The sequence below is a fragment of the Pseudorca crassidens genome, chromosome 19 (assembly GCF_039906515.1).
Source record: "Pseudorca crassidens isolate mPseCra1 chromosome 19, mPseCra1.hap1, whole genome shotgun sequence".
In the NCBI taxonomy this organism is placed as follows: domain Eukaryota; kingdom Metazoa; phylum Chordata; class Mammalia; order Artiodactyla; family Delphinidae; genus Pseudorca; species Pseudorca crassidens.
Genome location: NC_090314.1, coordinates 39,106,872 through 39,132,148, shown reverse-complemented (window position 1 = coordinate 39,132,148; position 25,277 = coordinate 39,106,872). Strand labels below are relative to the sequence as shown.

General features: G+C 38.9%; 1 protein-coding gene across 10 annotated transcripts in view; it reads left to right on the top strand.

Annotated features, from left to right (window-relative positions):
• Window positions 1-25,277, top strand: part of LOC137212723 (AP-2 complex subunit beta) — a 149,680-nt gene that overhangs the window by 46,560 nt on the left and 77,843 nt on the right. For all 10 annotated transcript variants that reach the window (XM_067716462.1, XM_067716465.1, XM_067716464.1 and 7 more), the window contains 5 exons: window positions 1,731-1,976; window positions 16,793-16,983; window positions 19,240-19,461; window positions 19,985-20,105; window positions 20,238-20,333. In XM_067716462.1, coding sequence (XP_067572563.1) covers window positions 1,731-1,976; window positions 16,793-16,983; window positions 19,240-19,461; window positions 19,985-20,105; window positions 20,238-20,333 — 876 coding nt within the window. The remainder of the gene's footprint in view (window positions 1-1,730; window positions 1,977-16,792; window positions 16,984-19,239; window positions 19,462-19,984; window positions 20,106-20,237; window positions 20,334-25,277) is intronic.

The following is a 25,277-nucleotide window of genomic DNA, read 5'->3' as shown; positions in this document are numbered from 1 at the left end:
GTTCAGACCATATGGTGAGCCTTCTGTCAGCTGGGCTTGGTGCATCCTTGCCAGGTGGGAGAAGAAAGCCAGGTGAAACCTCACTGTTTTATCTTCCAAGGCTGACAAAAGTTGGGCATATCATTGTAGTGTCAGTAACCTGGGGCTTTACCTATTTTATCTTTGTAGAAATTATGTTTATGGTTCAGACGTAGTGGAAACTACAGGAGGTACCTTTCAATTTTGTTTTATTGAATAGGTCTTACAATAGTTGATTAACTTTTTTGTTATTGTGGAAATTTTCAAACATATTCAGGTTGAGGGAATAGTATGATAAATTCCTAAATATCTACCTTGTAGTTTCAGTAGTTACCAACCTATGGCCAGTTTTGTTTAACGTAAACTCTCCATACATGCTTTCCTGACCCCCACCTCCTCTCCTACTGGATGATTTTAAAGCAAATCCCAAACATCTTAAGAATGAAAAAATCATTTAATCAGCTGATCATTATAGAAAGTCCTTAATATTATTGGATATCCAGTCAGAATTCTATCATTAGACTTGATGAACACAGTAATAAGGTTGTTCTTATTAGGGTTTTTGTTTTGTTTTGTTTACTTCTTTTTCCTCTGCCTGGAATTTAGTCTACATTAAAAGCAAAAATCAGACAGCATTTCTAAAATTAGCTTCTATTAAATTGTTTTGGAAAATAAACATGCTTTCTTCCTTCTCATGGAATTTTTGTTCGTTTTCTGTGTTCAGCTACAATGTACAGGATCATTGTAACATTACATTCTTTCTGTGTGGTGATTCATAGATGGATGATATCATTGGAAAGAATTTAGTTTACATTTTTTGGAAGTTAGCATGTGCATAGGTTTATAATGTTTAAAGAAATTTTTTAATATAGAACAATTTAAGGGGTGTTCCTTCTTGGTAAGTGTTCTACTTGTACTGTGTTTGGAGGCACTTGCTAGGAAAGGAGAATGTATGTTAATCAGGATTTCAGAGGGCCCTCTCTGCTGCTTCACGCAAGGAACTTATGTTGGGCCCAAACCAGCTTCTAGATTCTCCTTTGCTTTCTTGGCTGTAGGCCCCAGATATCCAGCCCTCTTTTCTCCCTGCTTAATATTTGTGGAGTGGAACATATCTTTCCAATTTCTGATTTTTTGTTGTTGTTGTTGGGTTTTTTTGTGGTACGCGGGCCTCTCACTGTTGTGGCCTCTCCTGTTGCGGAGCACAGGCTCCGGACGCGCAGGCTCAGCGCCCATGGCTCACGGGCCCAGCCGCTCCGCGGCATGTGGGATCTTCCCGGACCGGGGCACGAACCTGTGTCCCCTGCATTGGCAGGCAGACTCTCAACCACTGCGCCACCAGGGAAGCCCCAATTTCTGATTTTATCCTGTACCAGAATACAAGCCCAAAGCCCTTTTCTGCTTTTAGTGCAGGTCCAACAATGGCCATGGGGATGGTAACACCAGGTATCTAAGCTTCTGCCCAGCTCTGGAATGAATCCTATAGGGCATTTCTTCATTGTGTATGTAAAGTAGTTAAATGAATTCCTAGCCTAAACTCTTAAATAGGCAACTGTTGTACTTAGGAAGGGAATCGTATGGGAGATGTGGGTTCTGGTGTAGAGTGAAACTGGAAGCCTACATTAATTAAATATTCTTTTGTTGCTTATATAAACCAGACTGTTTAGTTTTCTGGTTTATGTACACCTGTAGTTGTCAATGATTGTTTTTTATAGGACTGTGAAGATCCCAATCCTCTGATTCGGGCCTTGGCAGTCAGAACCATGGGGTGCATCCGGGTGGACAAGATTACAGAATATCTCTGTGAGCCCCTCCGCAAGTGCTTAAAGGATGAAGATCCCTATGTTCGGAAGACAGCAGCAGTCTGTGTGGCAAAACTCCATGACATCAATGCCCAAATGGTGGAAGATCAGGGATTTCTGGACTCTCTGCGGGATCTCATAGCAGATTCAAATCCAATGGTAATATGTTTCTGCGTTTATAAGAGAGCAGTATTTAAAATGGGTCCCTTTAAAAAGCATGTTTAAAATAAATTTTATCTTTGGGACATTGAGCCATAGGTTAGCTATGTGAAGCATGACTTCTTTGTGTCCCACAGATTGTCTGTCTCACACCCTACATGTTTCTGAGCTGAAAACCAAGTACTAAAATACAAGGGTGTTTTTTTTTTTTTAATTGAAGTGTAGTTGATTTACAATATTGTTAGTTTCACACGTACAGCAAAGTGATTCTGTTTTTTATATATATGTATTTTCAGACTATTTTCCATTATAGATTATTATAAGATATTGACTGTTGTCCCCGTGTTATACAGTAAATCCTGTTGCTTTTCTGTTTTATTTTTTAATTTTTCTAGGTTAATTTTTTTTTTTTTTTTTTTTTTGTGTGTGGTACGCGGGCCTCTCACTGTTGTGGCTTCTCCCGTTGCGGAGCACAGGCTCCAGACGCGCAGGCTCAGCGGCCATGGCTCATGGGCCCAGCCGTTCCGCGGCATGTGGGACCTTCCCGGACCGGGGCATGAACCTGTGTCCCCTGCATCGGCAGGCAAACTCTCAACCACTGCGCCATCTGGGAAGCCCAATATTTTTATTTTTTATTAAAAATTTTTAAAAATTGAAGTACAGTTGATTTACAGTATTGTGTTAGCACAGCGATTCATATATATATATATATATGTACACACACATACATATATACACACACACACTTTTTCAGATTCTTTTTCCTTATAGGTTATTATAAAATATTGAGTATAGTTCTCTGTGCTATACAGTAGGTCCTTGTTGGTTATCTCTCTTATATGTAGTAGTGTGTATATGTTAATCCCAGCCTCCTAATTTATCCCCCCCCTTTCCCCTTTGGTAACCATAGGTTTGTTTTCTATGTCTGTGAGTCTGTTTCTGTTTCGTATATAGATTCATTTGTATTATTTTTTAGATTCCACATGTAAGTGATATAATATTTGTCTTTCTCTGTCTGACTTACTTCACTTAGTATCATGTTCTCCGGGTCCATCCATGTTACTGCAAATGGCAATATTTTCTTCTTTTTTATGGCTAATATTCCATTGTGTGTGTGTATATATACACACACACCCTACATCTTCTTAAGCCATTCTTCTGTTGATGGGCATTTGGGTTGTTTCCATGTCTTTGTTTTTTTAAAGATTAGACTTTTTTTTTAATTTAGTTTATGTATTTATTTGGTTGTGCTGGGTCTTAGTTGCGGCTCGCGGGCTCCTTAGGTGTGGCATGCGAACTCTTAGTTGCGGCATGCACGTGGGATCTAGTTCCCTGACCAGTGATTGAACCCGGGCCCCCTGTGTTGGGAGCATGGAGTCTTAACCACTGCGCCGCCAGGGAAGCCCCTGTTTCCATGTCTTGGCTTTAGTAAATAGTGCTGCTGTGAACATTGGGGTGCATGTATCTAAAATACAGGGGTCTTAAAGCAAACCTTTGTATAATACTTACCCCTGTGTTTGCTCAGAAACAAACCGGTTCTTTCATCATTTTCTTAAAGAAACTTTACCTTAAAGTTTTGAGACCTTTTATTTCTCCTATTGACATTTTTAATTTTGCCTATATAATGAAGGAGAGTAGGTCTCAAAGTGGTACATTGGCTCTGCTAGTAACTGAAGTTCATTTGAATTGAGTGATTGGTTATTAAGTATCATTACTGAGAAGATGGAGGAACTTAGCCACTTTCTCTCCTTTTTTTTGCCTAAGGCATTCTTTATGTGGAGTTGAATAACACTGAGCTAATCAGTGGATAACCTCTGAATATTTCACTGTTGAACTTTTTGAAAGAGAGAGTTGGATTTGCTGTGAAATAGACGTGTCTCACTTGCAAATTACCTGCTCAGATCTCTGCTTTGATACTTCATTTGGTTCATCTTACTCTTTGGGTAACCTTGGCTTCTATTTATTATCTTTGAAACTTAGTATCAAGGTCAAAAAATGAAGTAAGCCACATTTTTGAAAGATACTGTTGTTCTAATTACTATCAGCAATCCTTTAGCCACCTTCTAGGCATAGAAATGATGTGGGTGTATATGCTTAAACTGTGACTTTACAGGGTATAATCACCACCGTCATTAGAAGATTCAACCCTACGTTTTTCACTCAAGCAGCCCTGTGTGTCACCTTTTTTTTTTTTTTTTTTTGTGCTGTACGCGGGCCTCTCACTGTTGTGGCCTCTCCCGTTGCGGAGCACAGGCTCCAGACGCGCAGGCGGACCGGGGCACGAACCCGTGTCCCCTGCATCGGCAGGCGGACTCTCAACCACTGCGCCACCAGGGAAGCCCGTGTTACCTTTTTAAAAATTCCATAAAGAAATAAATTTATAAAGCAGTAGTATCTGTTTTTAGAATGTTTAGCTGGTACTAAGTTGTATCTTTGACATTGCTTTTGATTCACTTTGTTATTTTGAGCAAATATTCTTGAAATTTTCTACCTGAGGACAGATGAGAAGATTGAAAGTGTTTGGGCTTTGCTCTCCAAGTTTTGGACATCCAGATGAACAGAGTATCATGTACCCTGTGGAAACTTTTAAAATATTCAGTGGGCCTATGAATGTGGAGTGGAGTGAGGTAAAAATGAGTTCTAGCTCATATAAGCAATTCCAGTTCAGGGAGAAAAAGGCATCTTTACACTAATGTAAATTTTTCAAAGCAGAACCTGTAAAATTAGATCCTCAGGGGTAAGGGACTAACTGAGGGTTTAGTAAAGGCTTTTTTTTTTTTTGGTACCCCCGTAGCACTTAGAGATCTTTATCCAAATCAGTTGAGAGGATGGAACAATTCTGGAACAAGCCTAATTTGTCTGATTTATTCCAAGTTTTCACTGTAGTAGAAGGGTTGGCATTTGTCCAGTCCATAGTACTCAAGTAGTATATGTATGCCATTACTTTATTTATACTTATCAATATGGGAATTTTCAAACAATTCAAAATTAGAGTGACTAAATGAGTAAATAAAATGAACTCAGTTACCATCACCAGATTCAATAATTATTAATATATGCCTGTTTTTTACCTGTTTTCTTCTTCCATCCCCTATCTATATATAGGTAATTTAAAGAGGCCACACATGAATGGGTCTCTATTTGAATTTAAAGTATCATGATATTATAGTAAACCATAATGCTTTTAATAATTCTTAACCTGTTTTTGTTCTTTTGGGTTTTTTTGCGGTACGCGGGCCTATCACTTTTGTGGTCTCTCCCGTTGCGGAGCACAGGCTCCGGATGCGCAGGCTCAGCGGCCATGGCTCACGGGCCCAGCCAGTCTGCGGCATGTGGGATCTTCCCGGACCCTGCGTCGGCAGGCAGACTCCCAACCACTGCGCCACCAGGGAAGCCCTCTTAACCTGTTTTTATACAACAAATCAGGAGGTGACTTGGGGAGATTTTCTTAAGTATTTTTTAGAAAACTTTTAGAGAAAATTTACGGTTACTTGGTAGGTTTGTGAGAAACTGTTTCAGGAATGCCTTATGTTTTATTGTGTCTTTATTACAGATTTTCCTAGGACAGGTGTCAGCATTAGAGATTAAATTGTTGGACCTACTCCCCTCTAACTAAATAGGAAATTTTTCTTATTCTTGTCAGACTTATTAGTAGCAAAACTTTTCCCTGATATTGTTTGACGTCTTGCTAGTAAGATGCCCAGGATACAGAATTTAAGGAGGCATTCATTCTCAGGTGCCCACTCTACCTGCACAAGCCTGAGAGTGGGATACCTCGATTGCCTCACTCTGTCCTGGCCTTATTTTACATACATTCAAATCATTTTTTGAGCTCTTCATTCTTGTTACTTAAGTGAAGAACTGAAAATCTTGGACTAAGAGATAACCAACACATATACCCACGTGCCTACTTTCATTCTTGAACCCATACTGTTTTGTTTATTTTTTGCGGTATGTGGGCCTCTCACTGTTGTGGCCTCTCCCATTGCGGAGCACAGGCTCCAAACGTGCAGGCTCAGCGGCCGCGGCTCACGGGCCCAGCCGCTCCGCTGCATGTGGGATCTTCCCGGACCGGGGCACGAACCCGCGTCCCCTGCATCGGCAGGCGGACTCTCAACCACTGCGCCACCAGGGAAGCCCATGAACCCATACTTTTCATCTCAACTGTATGTCCTGTTTTTTTGCCAGAAGTATTACAACTGTCTTTAGATCATTGATTTTCCTTTTATCAGTTGGGTCAAATGCTGCTGATAAGAAATGGATGAGTGCAAGAATGTCAAGTAAATTCCAACATCTAGTGGTAGATATAAGGTGTAGTGACTCAAACATCTGAGAAGGTCCTGAGGCTAATGATGACCTTCCTAATGTCATTAAGAGAAGGGAAGTTTAAATTTAAGTGCATTCTGTGTCAGGCACAGGGACAGATGCTTTTACTTACAGTGTTTTTTATAGTCCTCATATCTTCTCAACTAGAGGTTATTCTGAATTAGAAGTTATTCTAGGCCTTTCTCACCTTCTGAGATGGCCCACACTCTGTGGAGTGTGTTTCTCCTTAAATAAATACACTCCTTACCTAAAAAAAAAAAAAAAAAGTTATTCCGCGTTAGAGATCAAGCAGTGTATACTCGAAGAGGCTAAAGAATAATCCCAGGACTTCCCTGGTGGCGCAGTGGTTGAGAGTCCGCCTGCCGATGCAGGGGACACGGGTTCGTTCGCCGGTGCAGGAGGATCCCACATGCCGCGGAGCGGCTGGGCCCGTGAGCCATGGCCGTTGAGCCTGCGCGTCTGGAGCCTGTGCTCCGTAACGGGAGAGGCCGCAACAGTGAGAGGCCCGCGTACCGCAAAAAAAAAAAAGAAAAAGAATAATCACAAAGTCATACAGCTAGTGGTAATGTAGCGAGAATTCTAACCTAGGTCTGAGTCCCAATAGCCATTACTGGTCACTGCCTTCATGAGTATATATATACAACATGTTTAGAACTGTTTCGTTTTCTCAAAATGGTTAAAATTTTGAACGGATAAAGGCATTAATTATCTGAGAACTGTTTTACTATGGAAATCCTCCAAATCCTCTTAATCTGATGATGGGTATGGGTCCTATTTTACTGTTCTTGAGGGGGAATTTTGTTCCACTTTTTCAGAAGTTGCTCCACATGGTGGCAGCACTGTACCAGCAAATATCAGAACCTCTTGCAAAAGGAATTAATGCTTCTAGGGTGTTCTGCCTTAGTAGTTTTCTCGTAGCTCACTTTAGAAGGGCATCCTAGATGTGAAAGCACCAGAACATCTGGAGAAATTACTTTGAAATTGGAGGGTAGCATGTTGACAAAAATCTGACTACTCTTGGGGTTATGTTGACCTTCAGGTTCATTCCTGGTAGTATGCGTTGCTACAAGTAATAGGACTTTATTATATTTTCATTTCGTGTCTTTTATGGGGGAATCTCACACACCTCATTTTCCTGCAGTTGTTTCTACCATTTTATACTTTAGTTAAAACTGACTTTCCATGAAATACTATTTGAAAGAGAAAAGATAGTTTGAAGTAAAAAAATTCTCACTGTTAAGTCCTAGGTTAACCTCCCTGAGTCTGTTTCCTCTTCTGTAGAGTGAGAGGTACCAACTTAGAGAGTCGTTAGGAGTATTAATTGAACTGTTGCATAAAAAGCATCTGTGAAAGTGCCTGGCTTATGAGAGTTCATGAAATGATGGCTGCTGCTGCCATGATTATGAAGTAGACATTAGGCAAAGGTTAACATTATTGCTACAATATTAATTTAAAGGGTTCTGACCCCTTTGATAGCTATACAGGTTCATATGGTAAAATCTTTCTGAGAGAATTAAAGCTAAACTTATTTCCAGACACAGATTTATTAGTCCATTATTTTGAAAGTAAACGTATTCAGAATGAGGAAGCACTTTGGCACGAGAGGAAAATAGCTCCTATGATTTCTTCACAAATAATCAGAGTTTTGAGAATTCTGTCTCACTAAATTGACGTTTGCAAGAAAGATACACTTTTGGGTGATAGTGATAATTCTCTAGCTTTTGCCCATGCATTAGGATTTTCCCTCCTTACTGCAGTTTTCCTTTTCTCTCTTAGAGGCATTTTGAGGTATTCCAACTTCAGTTAATGTTTACACCAGAATCTGCCACTCCAGAGACTCTCTTGACAGCCCCACCACATGTACTTTGCTTTTTGTTTGTGAGCTCAGGTCTCCTAAATCCTTTGGCTCAGCGCCTTAGCCCCTTTGATCTTGTCTTCTAAGCCTTCTGAGTTCTACCATCACTCTGAGAACTGCCCCTGGGAATGCCCTTCTTCCATTGCTCTATCCTGTCTGCCAAAGCACAGACTACTGAATTAGTTAAACAAAACAAAACAAAAACAACCCCAGAAACATATTTTCGTTTGTTGAGGGTTTTTCTGCACAAGCAGCATGCTCTCAGAACTTGGCCCGGTATGGCCTTTAGCAACGGTTCTAGTTAAACTGCCAGCTTCTTTTAATATGAACTTATTTTGGAAAGCTGTTTTATGAAAAGTAACATTTTTTTTTCTCAGAAAAAGTATGTATTTTATCCATGTGCTAGCCAGCATGTAGAAGCCACGTGAGATTATGACAGTGGTTCTCAACTGGGGACGATTTTGCTTCCTGGGAGACAGTTGGCATTGTCAGGAAACACTTTTGGTTGTCACAACTGATGGGAAGGTTGCTACTGGCATCTAGTAGGTAGAGTTCAAGGATACTTTAAACATCCTGCAGTGCACAGGGAACCCCCTACAACAACATGAAGGACTAATTTGTTTTAAAAACTTAAATAATGCCTGACATATAGTAAATGCTTAATAACTGACAGCTATTCTTGAGAAACAGATCTAACGTGACGTACTTTCTGATTATTGTAATTTCTAGTTAGACTTTAGAAGGTTTGTGGTGGTTTGCTGTCTGTCTGAGATGATAAATGTTGAAAAACTGAAGTCTCTCTAGATCACTTTGTAAATTTGAGAAGGATTTTTGTCAGAATATGTTTGTTGTCCTCGTGGGCAACGTTAAATCATTTATTAATGACCTCATTTAATTTAGTACTTCAATTATATGAATTCTGTTATCCCTAAATATCTATCAATAAATAGGAGAATAGTTATAAAATTAAAATATTATATAGAAGCGAAATTAGAAATGCGTGATGCTCTTCATGCCCAGCGTCCATAAAGGAGTACCAGAGCTGGTAGAATTTTAGGCATGTGTGAGAGTGTCAGTATGTGGTAGGCACTGGGTAAGAATGATGTAGGAGGTAACATGTTCACTCAGTCTGTGTCTGGATGCCCCAAGTAAGTAATGTTGTATTTGGTACTAAAAGATGAGTTGCTGGTAATTTCTGCAGGATCAGAGTGTTGAGTAAGTGGAATCATTGGAGGCTGCTCTGTTATAAGGGCAAGTGCCCATCTCAGTGCTTTTCGGTTTTTAAATTCTTGCAGAGGAAGGAAACAGTTTTTGTTTTCCTTTATGATAAACTCTGTGGAGATCTTTTTATGTGTATTCTCACCTTAGGAATTTTAATCATCAGTTTTCATTTTATCAGTTATCACTAACTTACGTTTTTGGGTTTTTTTTAAATCTCATTTTGGGGGCGGGTTTTTAGATTTAGAGAAAAGTTGCAAAGACCATACAGAAAGTTCTCATATACCTATCTTCACACAGTTTTACTTAATGTTAACATCTTACATAACCATGGTACCTTTGTCAAAACTAAGAAATTGGCATTGGTACATTACTATAAACTGAAGTACAGACTTTATTTCACCTGTTTCAACACAAATATCCTTTTGCTATTCCAGGATTCAATCCAGCATACCAAATTGCATTTAATCACTTCCTTTTATAAAGAGTTGACTCACTCTTCATGAAAGTATCTCAAAAACAGAAAAGTGCTTTGTAACTGTGAACTTTTTTTTTTTTTCCGCTCCAGTACTAACACATGAGGGTTAAAACTCAGGCTCTGAAACCAACCAGACTTGGATTTGTATCCTGGTCTGCCATTCTTAGCTTGGTGGTCTCCCTGAACATCTCAGTATCCTCGTCTACAAAATGGAGATTATAAACAGTGCCTCTATCATTGGAACGTTGTGAAAAATAAAAGAGGGCTTGCAAAGCACTTAATAGTGAACCTGGTATAGAGTAAGCCCTTAATAACAACAAAGGTTTCTTTATTGTATAGTGATCGTGGTGCTGGTTATTAGTGATTTTAGAAGGGTTAATATTTCAACGGAAAATTTATTTTTTAAAGGTATTTAATTCTTTTTTTAAATTAAGCTGTTTTTATTATTTTTTATAGTTTTATTTTATTTTTCACTGTGTTGTGTCTTCGTTGCTGTGTGTGGGCTTTCTCTAGTTGCGGTGAGTGGGGGCTACTCTTCCTTGCGGTGTGCGGGTTTCTCATTGCATTGGCTTCTCTTGTTGCAGAGCACGGGGCTCTAGGCTCACGGGTTTCAGTAGTTATGGCATGCAGGCTCTAGAGCGTAGGCTCAGTAGTTGTGGCACACGGGCTTAGTTGCTCCACGGCATGTGGGACCTTCCCGGACCAGGGGTCAAACCCATGTCCCCTGCATTGGCAGGTGGATTCTTAACCGCTGTGTCACCAGGGAAGTCCCCAAAATATTTAATTCTTTTGTATACATTATTTAAAGCCAGGCATTATTTTTTAGGGTGATTCTGAGGGCAGCTTATCCACAAATGAAGTAAATCTATTTACAATATTACTTAACACATCATTGCAGGATTACTTTTAAAAGATAATTGTTCAAGGATATGCCTAAAGCAGTTTTCGTAGGCAACTTCCTGAAAACTGGATCTGTTGTACATAGTAATTCAGTAGTGTACCGAAAGATCACGGCTTATTCATTTCTTAGTGTCCCTTTTAAAATGATCTCAAGGCTCTAATTTGGCAGGGGATTACTTACTCTCAAAAGGGAGATAATGGTGTGATAATAAATGTTTTGTTTTGTTCATGTTGCAGCATGCTTTTGTGTGATTTAGGGCTGGTGTGCCAAGTAACTCTTGGCTTCTTAGGAGTGCCTTTTGTCCATTTGTAGATATTTATTTGTAGTGTTTTAGCTTTGTGAATATTCGCATTTCATCAAAACACATCTTAAGCTACTTATGTAAGCCCCTTAAGTAAGTAATGAGTTTTATTGAGTCTAATTTTTAAATCTTACTTGTTACCAGATATTCAGACTTTCTTGCTGTAATGGGATGTGTTGACTCCACTAGGTAGATGTGTTCACTTAGCTTCCTCATTCTGGGAAAGAAGATGGGGAAAAAAACGGAACATTACAGAATGTCACATGTAGTCAGCATATTATTAGTTGGCAGTCTGGACAGTGTCTTGGATTAAAGCATGACTGTAAAATTAACTGGTACCGTATAGTCATTGTATTCTTTTTTTTTAAATAATGCATTTTAAAATTTTTATTTATTTATTTATATTGGCTGCGTTAGGTCTTCGTTGCTGCACGCAGGCTTTCTCTAGTTGCGGCGAGCGGGGGCTACTCTTCGTTGCGGTGCGTGGGCTTCTCATTGCAGTGGCTTCTCTTGTTGCGGAGCATGGGCTCTAGGCACGGGGACTTCAGCAGTTGTGGCATGTGGGCTCAGTAGTTGCAGTGCGTGGGCTTCAGTAGTTGCAGCACACGGGCTCAGTAGTTGTGGCTCGAGAGCTCTAGAGCACAGGCTCAGTAGCTGTGGCGCATGGGCTTAGTTGCTCTGCAGCATGTGGGATCTTCCCGGACCAGGGATCGAACCCGTGTCTTCTGCATTGGCAGGCGGATTCTTAACCACTGCGCCACCAGGGAAGTCCAGTCATTTTATTCTTAAGGAGATGATAATGACTGAAACATGCTTAGAATAAATGCCCTGTGCTTTAACGTGTTATTTGAGGCAACTCCATAAAGAAGAAAGTGAGATTCTGAACCGTTGCTGATTTTCAAGAGGATAAAAGTATGCAAATCACCTTTATTTTCCATTATAATAGTTTTGGTCAGTTATTCTACTGCGTTCAATTTATTCAGGTCTTCAGGGGCAGCAGCCAAAACGATTGTAAATTGAGTGGGAAAATTGAAGTGTTTGTTCAGAGTGTGTGACCTTGAAGGTCATTGCTAGAAATGAAAGTCTTCTAAATATAGTTAATAGGAGGAAGTCACTATAATGGGAAGTGCTATCTTTCTTGGGTTCTGAGGCTATGAAAATGAGTGAAATTAGAGAGATCATTCAAAGGGACAGGGAAATGTGTGAGAGATTTCTCCTAAAGGAGCTTCTGTCTGTGATACTCTACTCCCAACGTATATCTAGATTTCCTTCTAGAGTTCTTTTTTTACAGGATCATTTTTATTTTAATCATACCCACCACTCCAGCTTGCTCCTTAAAAAAAAAAAAAAAATGAGGTCTGGGACTTCCCTGGTGGTCCAGTGGTTAAGACTCCACTTGCAGGGAAGAAGATCCCGCAAGCCGCAGGGCGCAGCCAAAAAAATAAAAATAAAAAAAGTAATGTCAAATTTATGTCCTCAGAATTGCTGCATATGAGACAGGGGTAGCTTATAAATCAGATTTTATAGCTGGATAGTAAATCTTGCCTCTTTGAAGTGCTGCTAGGATGTGATTATCTCTGAAATATATAAAGTAGGAGAATACATTTTTCTCCTTGTATAAATCTGCCTGGAAATAATGTTTTGATTATATTATTCTCCCCAGCTCCGATTATTCTTTCCCTTTCCCCCATTTGAAGTTCACAGCTCTTGGAACTTCTGTAAATGCAGGCGGCAGAGTGATTAGCACTCAGACACTAGAATCAGATACAGGCCTTGAGTTTGTTTCTTTTTTTTTGCGGTACACGGGCCTTTCACTGTTGTGGCCTCTCCCGCTGCGGAGCACAGGCTCCAGACGCGCAGGCCCAGCGGCCATGGCTCAGGGATCCTCCCAGACCGGGGCACGAACCCGTGTCCCTGCATCGGCAGGCGGACTCCCAACCACTGCGCCACCCGGGAAGCCCCAGGCCTTGAGTTTGTATTCAAGCATTTTCCCTTTCCAGCTTTGTTGGCTAAGCAAGTCACTGAATTTCTCTAATCCTATTTATAAATTCATTTTTAAAGCCTATTTCCTTATCTGTAATAGGTGGATTTTGATAGCAACTACCTTAGAGTTGCTGGGAAGGTAAATGGCATAGTAAGTGTTCAGTAAGTTTTAGCTATTATTGTCTTTTATCTCTTTGTCCAATTCTATTAGGCATAGTATAAAGTAAGTCAGAACACAAACTGCTTATGTTAAAAAAAAAATCAGCAGACTCCAAGGGTCCACAGTGAACTGTCAAATTGAAGGGGAGTCTGTAGTTAGGGCAGAGAACAATTTGTCTAATATTGAGTGTGATTTTACACACACACGTGCACGCATACTTCTGTATATATGTATATGTTTGTGTTTAATATCTGTATCTGTAAAGTATACATATTATATTAGGTCTACAGGGGGTAGGGGTGGGTTGGGGAGGAGGAATGTTTCATTGCAATCTTCCAAAGAACAGAATTTACCATAATTGGGAGGCAAGATGAATTTAAAAAAACTTTTTTTTGATGCTATGGGATATGTTCCTTTGTAGCCTAGATGCCAGCTTTTTGTAACTCAACCAGTGTGCTGAGAAAACTCACTTAAACCCTATTTATAAATCCATTTTTAAAGCAAAACTTCCTTTAGAAACCCCTTTCTTTCTTGGGAACTCCAGTTTTTCCGAGATTATAATTAAAAGGCCATTGTTCTCTTCATGGCAGTGTTTCCTAAAAGAACTGCCAGTTTTCTAGGGGGGAAAATGTTATGCATGTTAGTCTTAGTTCAGATTCAAAGTGATGGTACAAGAGAAAGAGACATAACCTTTGTTTTAATACACTAGTAGACCAGGGCAGTTACTGCAAGAGTCAGATTTTTTCTTTTGATAATGAATTATTGTTTGGAGAAAACTCTCAGGGAAGAGGAAGTAAATCATGTTTCAATCCATTATTTTTTAAAGTTTATTTTTACAAACAGATAATATATGTACTACATTCTATACAAAATTCCAAAGAAACACAGAGACAGGTGAGTTGTCCTGTATACCCCAGCTACCCAGCTGCTGTCTTGAAGTCAGTCTTTGCCTGCTTGAGATTCGATGCTCATTTTGAGTTTCCATTAGAGTGAGAGAAGCATGGCTTACTGACCAGGAGAACTCTAAGCAGCTCTTTATGGGCTCACTCAGTATATTTCTGAAAACTTAGCAGTATGAATGTGAAGATTAGGAGATGAAAGTGGAAAGGTAGAATAGAAGGAATTTTAGAGGAATAGCAGTAGAGTTTTGTTATTGGGGGTGTATCTCCTCTGGTCAGTCATTGGCTCAGTGACCATTTGGCAGTGATCTTTTTTCCCCATGCAGACTTTTCTAAACATAATCATATAATCTGATCTCTCTGGATCTTTTAATTAGATTTACTTTTCCCTGTTTCTTTTCTTGTTTTAATGTGATAGTAAGTGAAAATTGCCTGTTTTACCACCAGAACATATACTTCATTAGCTGCATTATATACTTGGTTTAATTTCCAGTTACCTGTGATGTTAGCAGAGGAATTCTAATTGTTCATTCTGTTCAACATTTCCTGTTAACAGACCTCATATTTAATTTTTTTTAACATTAAAAAAATTTGACTGGCAGAAATGGTAAGTTGTGACAGGACATTTGTTTTGGACAAACTGGTAACCAAGACTGGGCATGTGTTGGCAGCAAGAGAGGAAAACAGGCATTTGTTCTTCCAGTGTGACATTTAGATCCTTTATCCTGTAATCCAGTGTATTAATTGTATTATACAGGGGAAACACAGTACCTTTTCCCTGCATGTAAAGCACTGAGGTGATGGAGATTATTGTTTCACTTTTCATGCTTTTTAATTTTTACTAAAGGCCATGCTTGATGGTGTGGTTGGCAAAGAAAAATTAAGTCAGGAAAGAACCTCATGCATGCTATCATGTGATAGGTGAACTAGATAATCCTTCTCGATTTGTCTTAATAACAATAGAATATTATATCCATAATCATACTTACCAAGTGAACCTTTGATTTTTTTTCATCTTGGAATTTTTTGTCCTGATCACTAAGTTATAACTGAAGGCGATTCCATTTGTGGCATCATTATCTTAGTTAATGGATACTGTCATGAATGTATTATTTGATTTAAAAAACCATATTCTCTAGAATTTATCTTCTAGGTAAAATCATATACTGGGATAATCTGCGGAGTACCCAAGTGATATGGATATTAAAATCAATAGCTAAACTGTAACCGTTATGTTTCTTCTCTTGCTAGCAAAAGGATAATCATACAGCTCTTAGTTTCTCAAGCTTTTAACAGGGACTTCAGTCAGAACTAAAAATGAGTTGACATTTCTGAGAATCTTTTCAATATACGTAATTAATGAAGCTGCTACCTATTGCATCTCTTTATGCTTACAGAATATTTATATATGGCCTTACTGTGCTAATATTTAGCGACAGCTGAGAGCCTCACTGCAAAATGTGGTTTTAAATTCATTTGTACAGAGCTATAGTTTTTTGTCTATTTTGTTTATTTTTGGGTGTCTTTATAATCTTAAAATTACTTTAAACATTCATTGGTTGTAGATTTCTTAGTTAAATTAGACATAATCTGTAATTTTGATAAAGTGTCCACTTTTTTTTCTTGCAGCTAGTATGGATTTCTGGGTCTGTAAGTCAGGATACAAGTGTACTTTCTTATATTTGGTAGCAATTTTTCATTTATCATACTGCCTGAGTTAAGGATACATTTGAGGTACTATATTTCATTGATTCTAAGATGCATTATTATTTCCTGTATTACGTAGAAAGAAAAATACCTCCTATTAAACTGACATGCTGTTGATTAGTAAATATATCCCAACTTCAGAGATGTTAATATGAAAAACTGTGCAACTTAGTCTTGATGAATTATGGTAATATTGCCACCTTAACTTTGTATAAGGCTTTGTAGAAAGCACTTATACATAAGTCATCTGATTTTATCCTCAAACTAAAGCTAATCTGTGAGGTGGATTAAATTATCCCATTTTCAGATGAGGAAATTGAATTTCACGGAGATTATGTGCTTTCCCAACATCATGTTACAGTGAACTATGGTTTCAAGGTCACATTTTCTTACTCTGAGACTTAAGGTGTGATTGACACCTGAAGTATCATCTCCCCACCCCCCAGTACATGCACACCCATACACCTATAAAATTGTTTGGCCTAGATTTTTCTTTCCATTGCCTAATGTACATGTTTCATATTTAAACTTCACTGTTTTGTGTTTTTTGTTTTGTTTTGCCTGCAAGGCATGTGGGATCTTAGTTCTCCAACCAGGGATCGAGCCAACGCCCCCCTGCAGTGGAAGCACGAGTCTTAACCACTGGACCACCAGGGAAGTCCCTGACCTTCACTTCTTTTACAGCTGTTCATGTGTCTTAATTCTACTGATAGTGTTGACTACTATTAAAATTATTATTGTTTTAATAGTAAGTCATGAGGGACTATCTGCTAATATGTGAATTGTTTTAATTCTGTGTTGCCTGACCATGAGGAAGCTATATATGCCATCATTGGTGGTTTATTATACGTTTTGAAAGCAGTATATCTCTTTCTAGCTGACTGCGTAAAATGTTCAGGAACGGTTATGGGTTGAGATCTGTGAAGTGATCCAGAGAAATAGTTGTACTGTTCTTGACAAATCAAGGTCATATCTGCTTCTTTCCCAGGTGGTGGCTAATGCTGTAGCAGCATTATCTGAAATCAGTGAATCTCACCCAAACAGCAACTTACTTGATCTGAATCCACAGAACATTAATAAGCTACTGACAGCCCTGAATGAGTGCACCGAATGGGGCCAGATTTTCATCCTGGACTGCCTGTCTAATTACAACCCTAAAGATGACCGGGAGGCTCAGAGGTCAGTCTGTTTTTCTGGATAGTATCTAGGAGTCTTGCCTGGTTCAGTAATTTCTAGTAAGTCTGTATTAGAATAAGGGTCTGTTACATTGAGAAAATCAGTGGCTTATGGGATATATATTGCTATCCTGTGGTATTTTCTCAATGTATTTAGGAACATTTTAGGTGGTAGAGTAAACCATGCAAAAAATAGCTCTTCCTAAGAGGAGATGTGTATTTTTCATTTCTTCTTTGAACAGTATAGTTACAACCCTCTGAAAAACTCTCCCTCATCATGGTCTCACATCTCCCATACAGCAATTCCTAGCCATTTGGCAAAGGTTTTTTGAGCGTCTCTCACTGTAGTAACAAAATTTTCGTTCTTTTAGATACATAGTAAGTGGCTTGATACTAGTTATTGAGCTGCCTTATACCTATAATTAGTACTAGAGAAACTGTGTTGGAGCCAGCAAAATGTATGATGTCTTCCGTTAGATATAGGAATCTCATCAGTCTGAATTTGGAGAAGATTTTGGAAGGCACACCTGGATTGTTCTGCTCAGCTCTCTACCACTTTAGTGTTGCAGATTTTCTTTGACTATCAGATACTGACTACTAAATTTCACATACACATACATACATTTTAGTTTACAGAATCGGAGGTATCATCAGTTTTTATTGAGCATTTTGTGTATATAGGCACTGTACTAGGCAAAATAATTCTGAAGAATTGTTGGCTCTTCATTTTATTTTATTTATGTATTTATTTATTTTTTGTGGTACGTGGGCCTCTCATCGCTGTGGCCTCTCCCGTTGCGGAGCACAGGCTCCGGACGCGCAGGCTCAGCGGCCATGGCTCACGGACCCAGCCGCTCTGCGGCATGTGGGATCTTCCCGGACCGGGGCACAAACCCGTGTCCCCTGCATCGGTAGGCAGACTCGCAACCACTGCGCCACCAGGGAAGCCCTGCCTCTTCATTTTAATTATGGTAGATAGAAACCTTCCTCGCCCGGCTAAAGCTCGAGCTACTATAATGTAAGTGCTCTTCACTCGTCTGGGAAATTGTTCCCTCTGGATTTAACCAAAGCTCACCCTGATAGTTTCTTTCCATCGCTGAAAGTACAAATATCTTCTGGAAAGAACTTTACATACAATTTTATTTTCTCTTGGTCATTGACATCTCACACTTACTCATTCACTCAGCAAATATTTATTGAGCCTGTGCTGTATGCCAGGCATTGTTCTAGGCTCTGAGGATATAGCAGTGGACAGACAAAAATCATAGCTCTTATGGAACACTTATTCTGAGGGATAGGGCAGAAGTATATATAATATGTATACGTAATACAGCATATAATAGGTCAGATGATGATAAGTGCTAACAAGAAAGATAAAGTAAGGAAGAGATCTAACAAATATGCTGGGTGATCAGGAAAGGTCTCCCTGAGAAAGTAGCATTTGTATAAATACCTAAAGGAGGTCAGGGAGTCAGCCAAGTAGATACAGGAGGAAGGGAGAGAAACACAGCTTACTTACCTTGTGTCCTTAACTGAGTCAGCTAGCCACTCACGTTGCCTAAGAGCTATCAAAATTAGGTTAATTTCTGAAGAACCCTCAATGGATAACTAAATATTCTATATTTTATGAGACATTTAAGTGTAGGTGGCAGGGACTAGGAGAAGGGGATGAGGTTGAGAGAGTATTGCAGTGGTATTGTGTTATTAAAAACAAACAAACAAACACCCTTCCCGAGATTCCCTATTATGCTGAATACAAGGGGTTGGGTGGTTTTCCCTGTCAGCCCATCTCCTTCTGCATCTTACAGTGAAACTTCAGCCACAGTTGGTTGATAACTCTCACTATGAAATAACTCTCAGAATGCTTAATTTGACTTCCTATAGGCTGAGGAGAAATGGGCTGTGAGGCAGGGAGCCCTTACATAATATGGGGAGACAGAGAGGACTATAAAATAGGAAGGTAAATGGTGTGAGCTTCAGGTGTTTTGGGTATTGGCTAGTTCCCTTCCAGTTTGAACATCCCTTATTGCTGGTTTCCTAAAGTCTTCTGATATCCCTGCTCTGTTTGTAGTTTGCTGGGATTGAGGCGTCTGCAGTGTTAGATCCCAAATTTACCTATGTATGGAGTTTTGACTTTTCTAACTGATTTTCTAATTTCTTTATACCTGGGCCATGGGAACCTCTGACAACATTACCTTATAGATTGGATTGAGCAAAGAAATTATAATTTAAGGTACTAATTTTCATTTTCTGTCCTCAGTATCTGTGAGCGGGTAACTCCTCGGCTATCTCATGCCAACTCAGCAGTGGTGCTTTCAGCAGTAAAAGTCCTAATGAAATTTCTAGAGTTGTTACCCAAGGACTCTGACTACTACAATATGCTGCTGAAGAAGTTGGCCCCTCCACTTGTCACTTTGCTGTCTGGGGAGCCAGAGGTGCAGTACGTTGCCCTGAGGAACATCAACTTAATCGTCCAGAAAAGGTTGGGAAAAAATGAATTGGTGATTAAAGTGTTTGTAATTTTGAATTAAACTTAATAACATTATTAAAGAGGACTGTGTTAAAACTCTGTTTAATGTATGGAAATGAAAATACTGTATGGTAGAGCAACTTGCCCAGGGTCAGGAGGCTAACAGTTGATTTTAGAGTGTTCCTACAATGAATGCCTGGTGTTGCTCTACAGTTTAGTTCCTTTTCTGAAGGAACTCTTAGTTGTATGATAGCTAATGTGTGCTTAATATGGTTCAGGCTGTAATTTAGATCAGGTGGTTGTTCTTCCAGTGATTCTTCTTGGCAATATATATTATACTCCTTAAAAAGGATAAAAATAGTCTGCCAGATGGATCTGGTTAGAGGGGTGTAGAGGAAGTTTGTGAGTTTTTTTCCCCTGGAGTGGAGTGTGTGAATGGAGAGCAGAGAAGCACAGGTTAGGTATTAATGCAGACTCAGAAGGGTATAACAATATATGCCTCACCTTACTTATCTTGTGTTTCTGTGTACCACAGGCCTGAAATCTTGAAGCAGGAGATCAAAGTTTTCTTTGTGAAGTACAACGATCCCATCTATGTGAAACTAGAGAAATTGGACATCATGATTCGTTTGGCATCCCAAGCCAACATTGCTCAGGTCAGACTTAAAGTAGATTCAAGTTAAGATCTAATAACTTAGATCTTAAGATCTGGCCTTCAGAAAAATCTAGGCCATGAAATTGCTGTTGGAGAATCCTTAATGATTGTTCACTTCATGGATTTTTAACAGGTTTTGGCAGAACTGAAGGAATATGCCACAGAGGTGGATGTCGACTTTGTGCGCAAAGCTGTGCGGGCCATTGGACGGTGTGCCATCAAGGTGGAGGCAAGTGTCCCGTGGTAGTTGTGATCACGTTGTGGGACTCTGGGTATTCTCTTCACCTCTTTCCTTACATTTTTAAGTTTATCAAAATAATAAAGCACATTGTTAAAATATTAAAGAATTTTTAATGAAAAACAGCTGTCCCTGGTCCGTCTCTTTCCCGAGGGAATCATGTTTAACTCTGTTCCTAGTTTTAGTTATTTTGATTACTTCCATATCTCTAATATCCTTATGCTACTATTTATTGATTTACCAATTGTAGACATCGCTTATTAACTTTCCGCTATGAGAGAAGCAACTTGGTTCATATACTCCATCACTTCTACTTCTACCGTTCTGTATAGATCCCCTGTATAGTTATATCATGAGGTTTTTGTTCCTGTATTATCTTTGTAAATTGAGATAATATACCTTTGTTTCTTGTTCTATCAACTAGAGTCTTGCAAAGCTTGCTGTGCGTATTATGCCTGTAAATATGTAGCCTACACAATCAAGTGATTGCGTTTTCTTTCTTATAAAGGCTTTTGTTTTTTCTGTAGTTTATAATGGCCTTTTTTTTTTAAATTTCATTGTGCCTTCATCGCACTCCTATCTTCTTCCAGCTTTTCAAGCATAATATCAAATTAATAAAACTTTTCTTTTGTTCTAGACCCTTCTCTCTTCCAGTCCTCTGTCCTTCCAGTCCTTACTCCAGTCTGAGTGGTTGCTTTCTTGTCTTCTGCACAGCCGTCTTTCCATACAGCCTCCCTTCATTGCTGTTTCTTGTTATGGGTACTTTTTCATAGCATTCCTTTTTTTGTGGTTGCAATAGTTTCTTAAATCTCTTGTGATGTGAGTTACAGTTTTTGGTTTTGTTTCTGCAGTTTGAATTTGACTATCTGGAGCATTTTATGGTGATGGTTGCATGTTTATATATGATTTTTTAATTGAAGTGTATACCATACTTACAGTAAATTGCTGCCTATTTATATTAAAAATGAGATGACAGAAAAGTTGTCAGGACTTCTGTGCACATAGGCAGGACTGTTGACTAGCAGGTTTCTGCTTTAGGGCAGGGAGTTGATCTTTACTTGGAAGTCCTCTTGAAGAGCTTCTCTGTGGTCTTAGAGGGCAGATTGGTTCTAGCTTGGTTGCAGCCTTCCAGTAGGTATTAAGGGCTACAACTTACAATGCACTGCTTCATCAGTTACCAAGCCTCTATTGTTTTTCCTCATTCAGAAGTTTGTTGCAATTAATGACGGCTTCTGTTCACAAAGATATTGTGGATTCAGAGCTCCATATTTGTTCTTACTACTTGACTATGTGCAATTCTGCTTTTTTTTTCTTTTGACATTTTATTTAATTATTTATTTATTGGCTGCGTTGGGTCTTCATTGCTGTGCATGGGCTTTCTCTAGTCGCGGTGAGTGGGGGCTACTCTTCGTTGAGGTGCATGGGGGCTTCTCATTTCGGTGGCTTCTCTTGTGGCAGAGCACGGGCTCTAGGTGCACGAGCCTCAGTAGTTGCAGCATGCAGCCTCAGTAGTTGTGGCTTGTGGGCTCTAGAGCACAGGCTCAGTAGTTGTGGTGCACAGGCTTATTTGCTTCACCGTATGTGGGATCTTCCTGGACCAGGGCTCCAACCCGTGTCCCCTGCATTGGCAGGCGGATTCTTAACCCCTGCACCACCAGGGAAGTTCCTACAGTTCTACTTTGAGTCAGATTGGACCATATGATTTCACAAGGATAGTTACTAAAATAATTTGTACAGTATGACCAGTGCTTCACAGGAACAGAAGGAAACAGATGCTGTTTCAGAGAAGTGTCTCTGAAAGCCAAATTCCTAATTGGCCTTCCTTGTTTTTATTTACTGAATGCTGCTTCATATAGTTACCACTGATAAATCATTTAGTAGACTAGTTGTTATAGCAAGAAGTCAATTAATCCTGGTTTCTACTTCTGGTTCTGCCAGCTCAGTTGCTTCACATACTTAATATATACTTCTGCTTCTCCATTTGAGAAATGGGAAAATCTGTTTATTGGATCTTGATGTGTTACATCTTTTTTTTAACTACCACACTTCTTAACTTACCACCACTACTTAACTTTTTTCTTTTTCTTTTCTCATTGTGGAATAGCCACCTGCTTATGGTATTAATGCAGACAATTTTCAGAGCTATTTTGGTAGCAGAAGAGTCATTTTGTGCTTTTCACTGCCAGAATGTCATTGTCTTACTAACCTCTCTGACAGTGCTCTTGCAAAGAGTCTCATTCCAAAGTTAAAGAGATTTTTCTATCCCTGGAATTACTAGAAAGTGTTCTCAAAGCATCTAGATTCCTAGCGGCTGTTAGTACCGTCTGTTGTGACTAACTGGAAAAGTTATCCATCATCTTCTGGAAGAGATGAACTGGTGGCTCTCACTTCTTCCTTTGATTCAGGGTGCCCTGGTGGGAATATGAGTGTGTGAGGAATGAACTTCCTTTGGAAGCTTAAGATCAGCCTTCAAGAATCCTGCCTTTTAGATAGTGTTCTCTTATCTCCAGTTACCTGGATTTGCCTAAGAACTTTTCTTAGAACTGGTTAAATCATGAAAATTATTAGTTGGAAAGAGTTGCCTAGTCCAGACACAGCTGTTGGGGCAGGAGAGGCAGTGATTGCCTGTTTTTAACTAACGTATCCATGGGACAAGGGCAAGAACCAGCGAGGGAATTGTAATAGCCTTTCTCTGTAGCTTCCAGACTGAGCTGCTGCTTTTCTCTCAGGGCATCTGACCCTTTTTTAATGTGTAGTTGGTTTCAAAGATATTACAGATGAGAAAAAAAGAATTTTAGTGTAGTGCTTAGCTAAGGTAACAGGGCCTATTGTAAAATTTGGGTGTTAAGAGTTGGAGTTGTTTTTTATCATGACTGTAAGTACAGGTGTTTCCTTGTTGCTTTAAGTATCCTGAGGTGAAAAAAATGTATAATTTTATCATATTAAGTTGGTTAGGTTAAAGATTAAGCATAAGCCATTGAGTCAATAAATAACACTGAAAAAGCAATTTCATAGTACTGTTTTTTCAGTAACTTTTGCCTATTCTTTTTTGTTTGGTTGTTTTTTTTAATAGATTTTACTCTCCACCCCACCTCCAGCTTTATTGAGGTATGATTGACAGATTTAAAGCTGTATATATTACAGTGTATACCTGTTTCTTTAAGGAGGAAATAAACCCCTGCCCTCCTTTTCTTACAAATAAAATGATTTTGTTTGCGAGACTTATTTATATGTTTGGTTTTGTTTGAGAGAGATTAAGTCACTAAGTTAAGGTATTCCTCACTTCCCACTCTTCTGTTCTTTGGTGTTTACCATTTCTCATTTTTGTAGCTCAAGATAAGGTACTGACTTATGTCTTATGCAAACAAAAAGCATATGTATTTACTACATAAAATCATAAAAAATAGACAAGTTAAAAGTAGAACACTCTGCTTTCTCCTACCCCTGTTCTACCCTTCCAGAGATGATGTGGACATGATTTTAAGTCTTTGTTTACATAGTCCTCCATAAACAGGTGTGTTTTTTACAAAAACGAGATCATTCTACAAATGCTATTATGTTTTGTAGTCTGCTTTTTTTGCTTATTATACGTGGACATTTTCCCATGTTACTGATAATATTTTACATCATTTTTAGTGGTTTGTAGACATACTGTGTGATTGCTTCATAATTATTTAGCCTTTCCCTTCCTGTATGGACCTTAAAATTGTTTCTGCTCTTTTTCCAAATAATGGTTATAAGGAGGATCCTTTTAGCTAAATCTTTGATCTCTAGTTGAGGTGACATTTTTCTCATTACGCTTAGCCATTTGGAATTGCTTTTTCATGGCATGTGTATCTTTTTTCAATGTGTTATCTTTTCCACATTGATTTTTTAAAGTTTTTTATAATTAATTAAAGGTATTAATTCATTTAATACCCCTTCATTTCATTAATAGTTATTTTCCCAATTATTTTCCTTTTGATTTCATTTGACTTCTTGATGCATAGGAGTTTGCATTTCCTTATGTAGTGAGTTTTCTCTCAATGGTATCTTTTTTTAAAAAAATAATAAATTTATTTATTTATTTATTTGGGGCTGCATTGGGTCTTCGTTGCTATGTGTGGGCCTTCTCTAGTTGCGGAGAGTGGGGGCTACTCTTCGTCGCAGTGCGCGGGCTTCTCCTTGCGGTGGCTTCTCTTGTTGCAGAGCATAGGCTCTAGGTGCTTGGGCTTCAGTAGTTGGGGCGTGCAGGCTCAGTAGTTTTGGCTCGCGGGCTCTAGAGCGCAGGCTCAGTAGTTGTGGTCACGGGCTTAGTTGCTCTGTGGCATGTGGGATCTTCCTGGACCAGGGCTCGAACCCGTGTCCCCTGCATTGGCAGGTGGATTCTTAACCACTGAGCCATCAGGGAAGTCCCTCTCCCAATGATATCTTTAGTGGACCACCTAGAAAATTGTGCTTCACTTCAAAGTTATATAAAATTCACTTTTATTTTCTACTTCAATGGCAATGGTTTGGTTAAAGATAAGAGTGTGGAGATCAAACACCAGAACAATTCATCCTTTCCTTACTGTTATGAAATGTTGCCTTTATCATATACTAAATTTTATATGTCTGTATGCCTTTCTCTGTTTCTGGACTTACTTTGTATATACAATGATTGGATATTTACTTTTGTTCCTCTGCCATACTGCTTTAATGGTGTTTTTAAAATTTAATCAAAAGCAATATAGGTGAGATGACAATTTGCTTGAAAATTACTATCCTAGACTTAATTGTTTTTGAATATTGATGAATCATGGGAGATGGCCTTTTGTTTATCTTTATTATAATAATGAAACTAAGCGTTCAGTAAATGTTAGCTTTCTATCAAGCCTTAATGCTGAGTACTTTATTTGTACTATCTAATTTGATAATTTAACCCTTACATGCTTTATAATTTATCATAACTTTTAT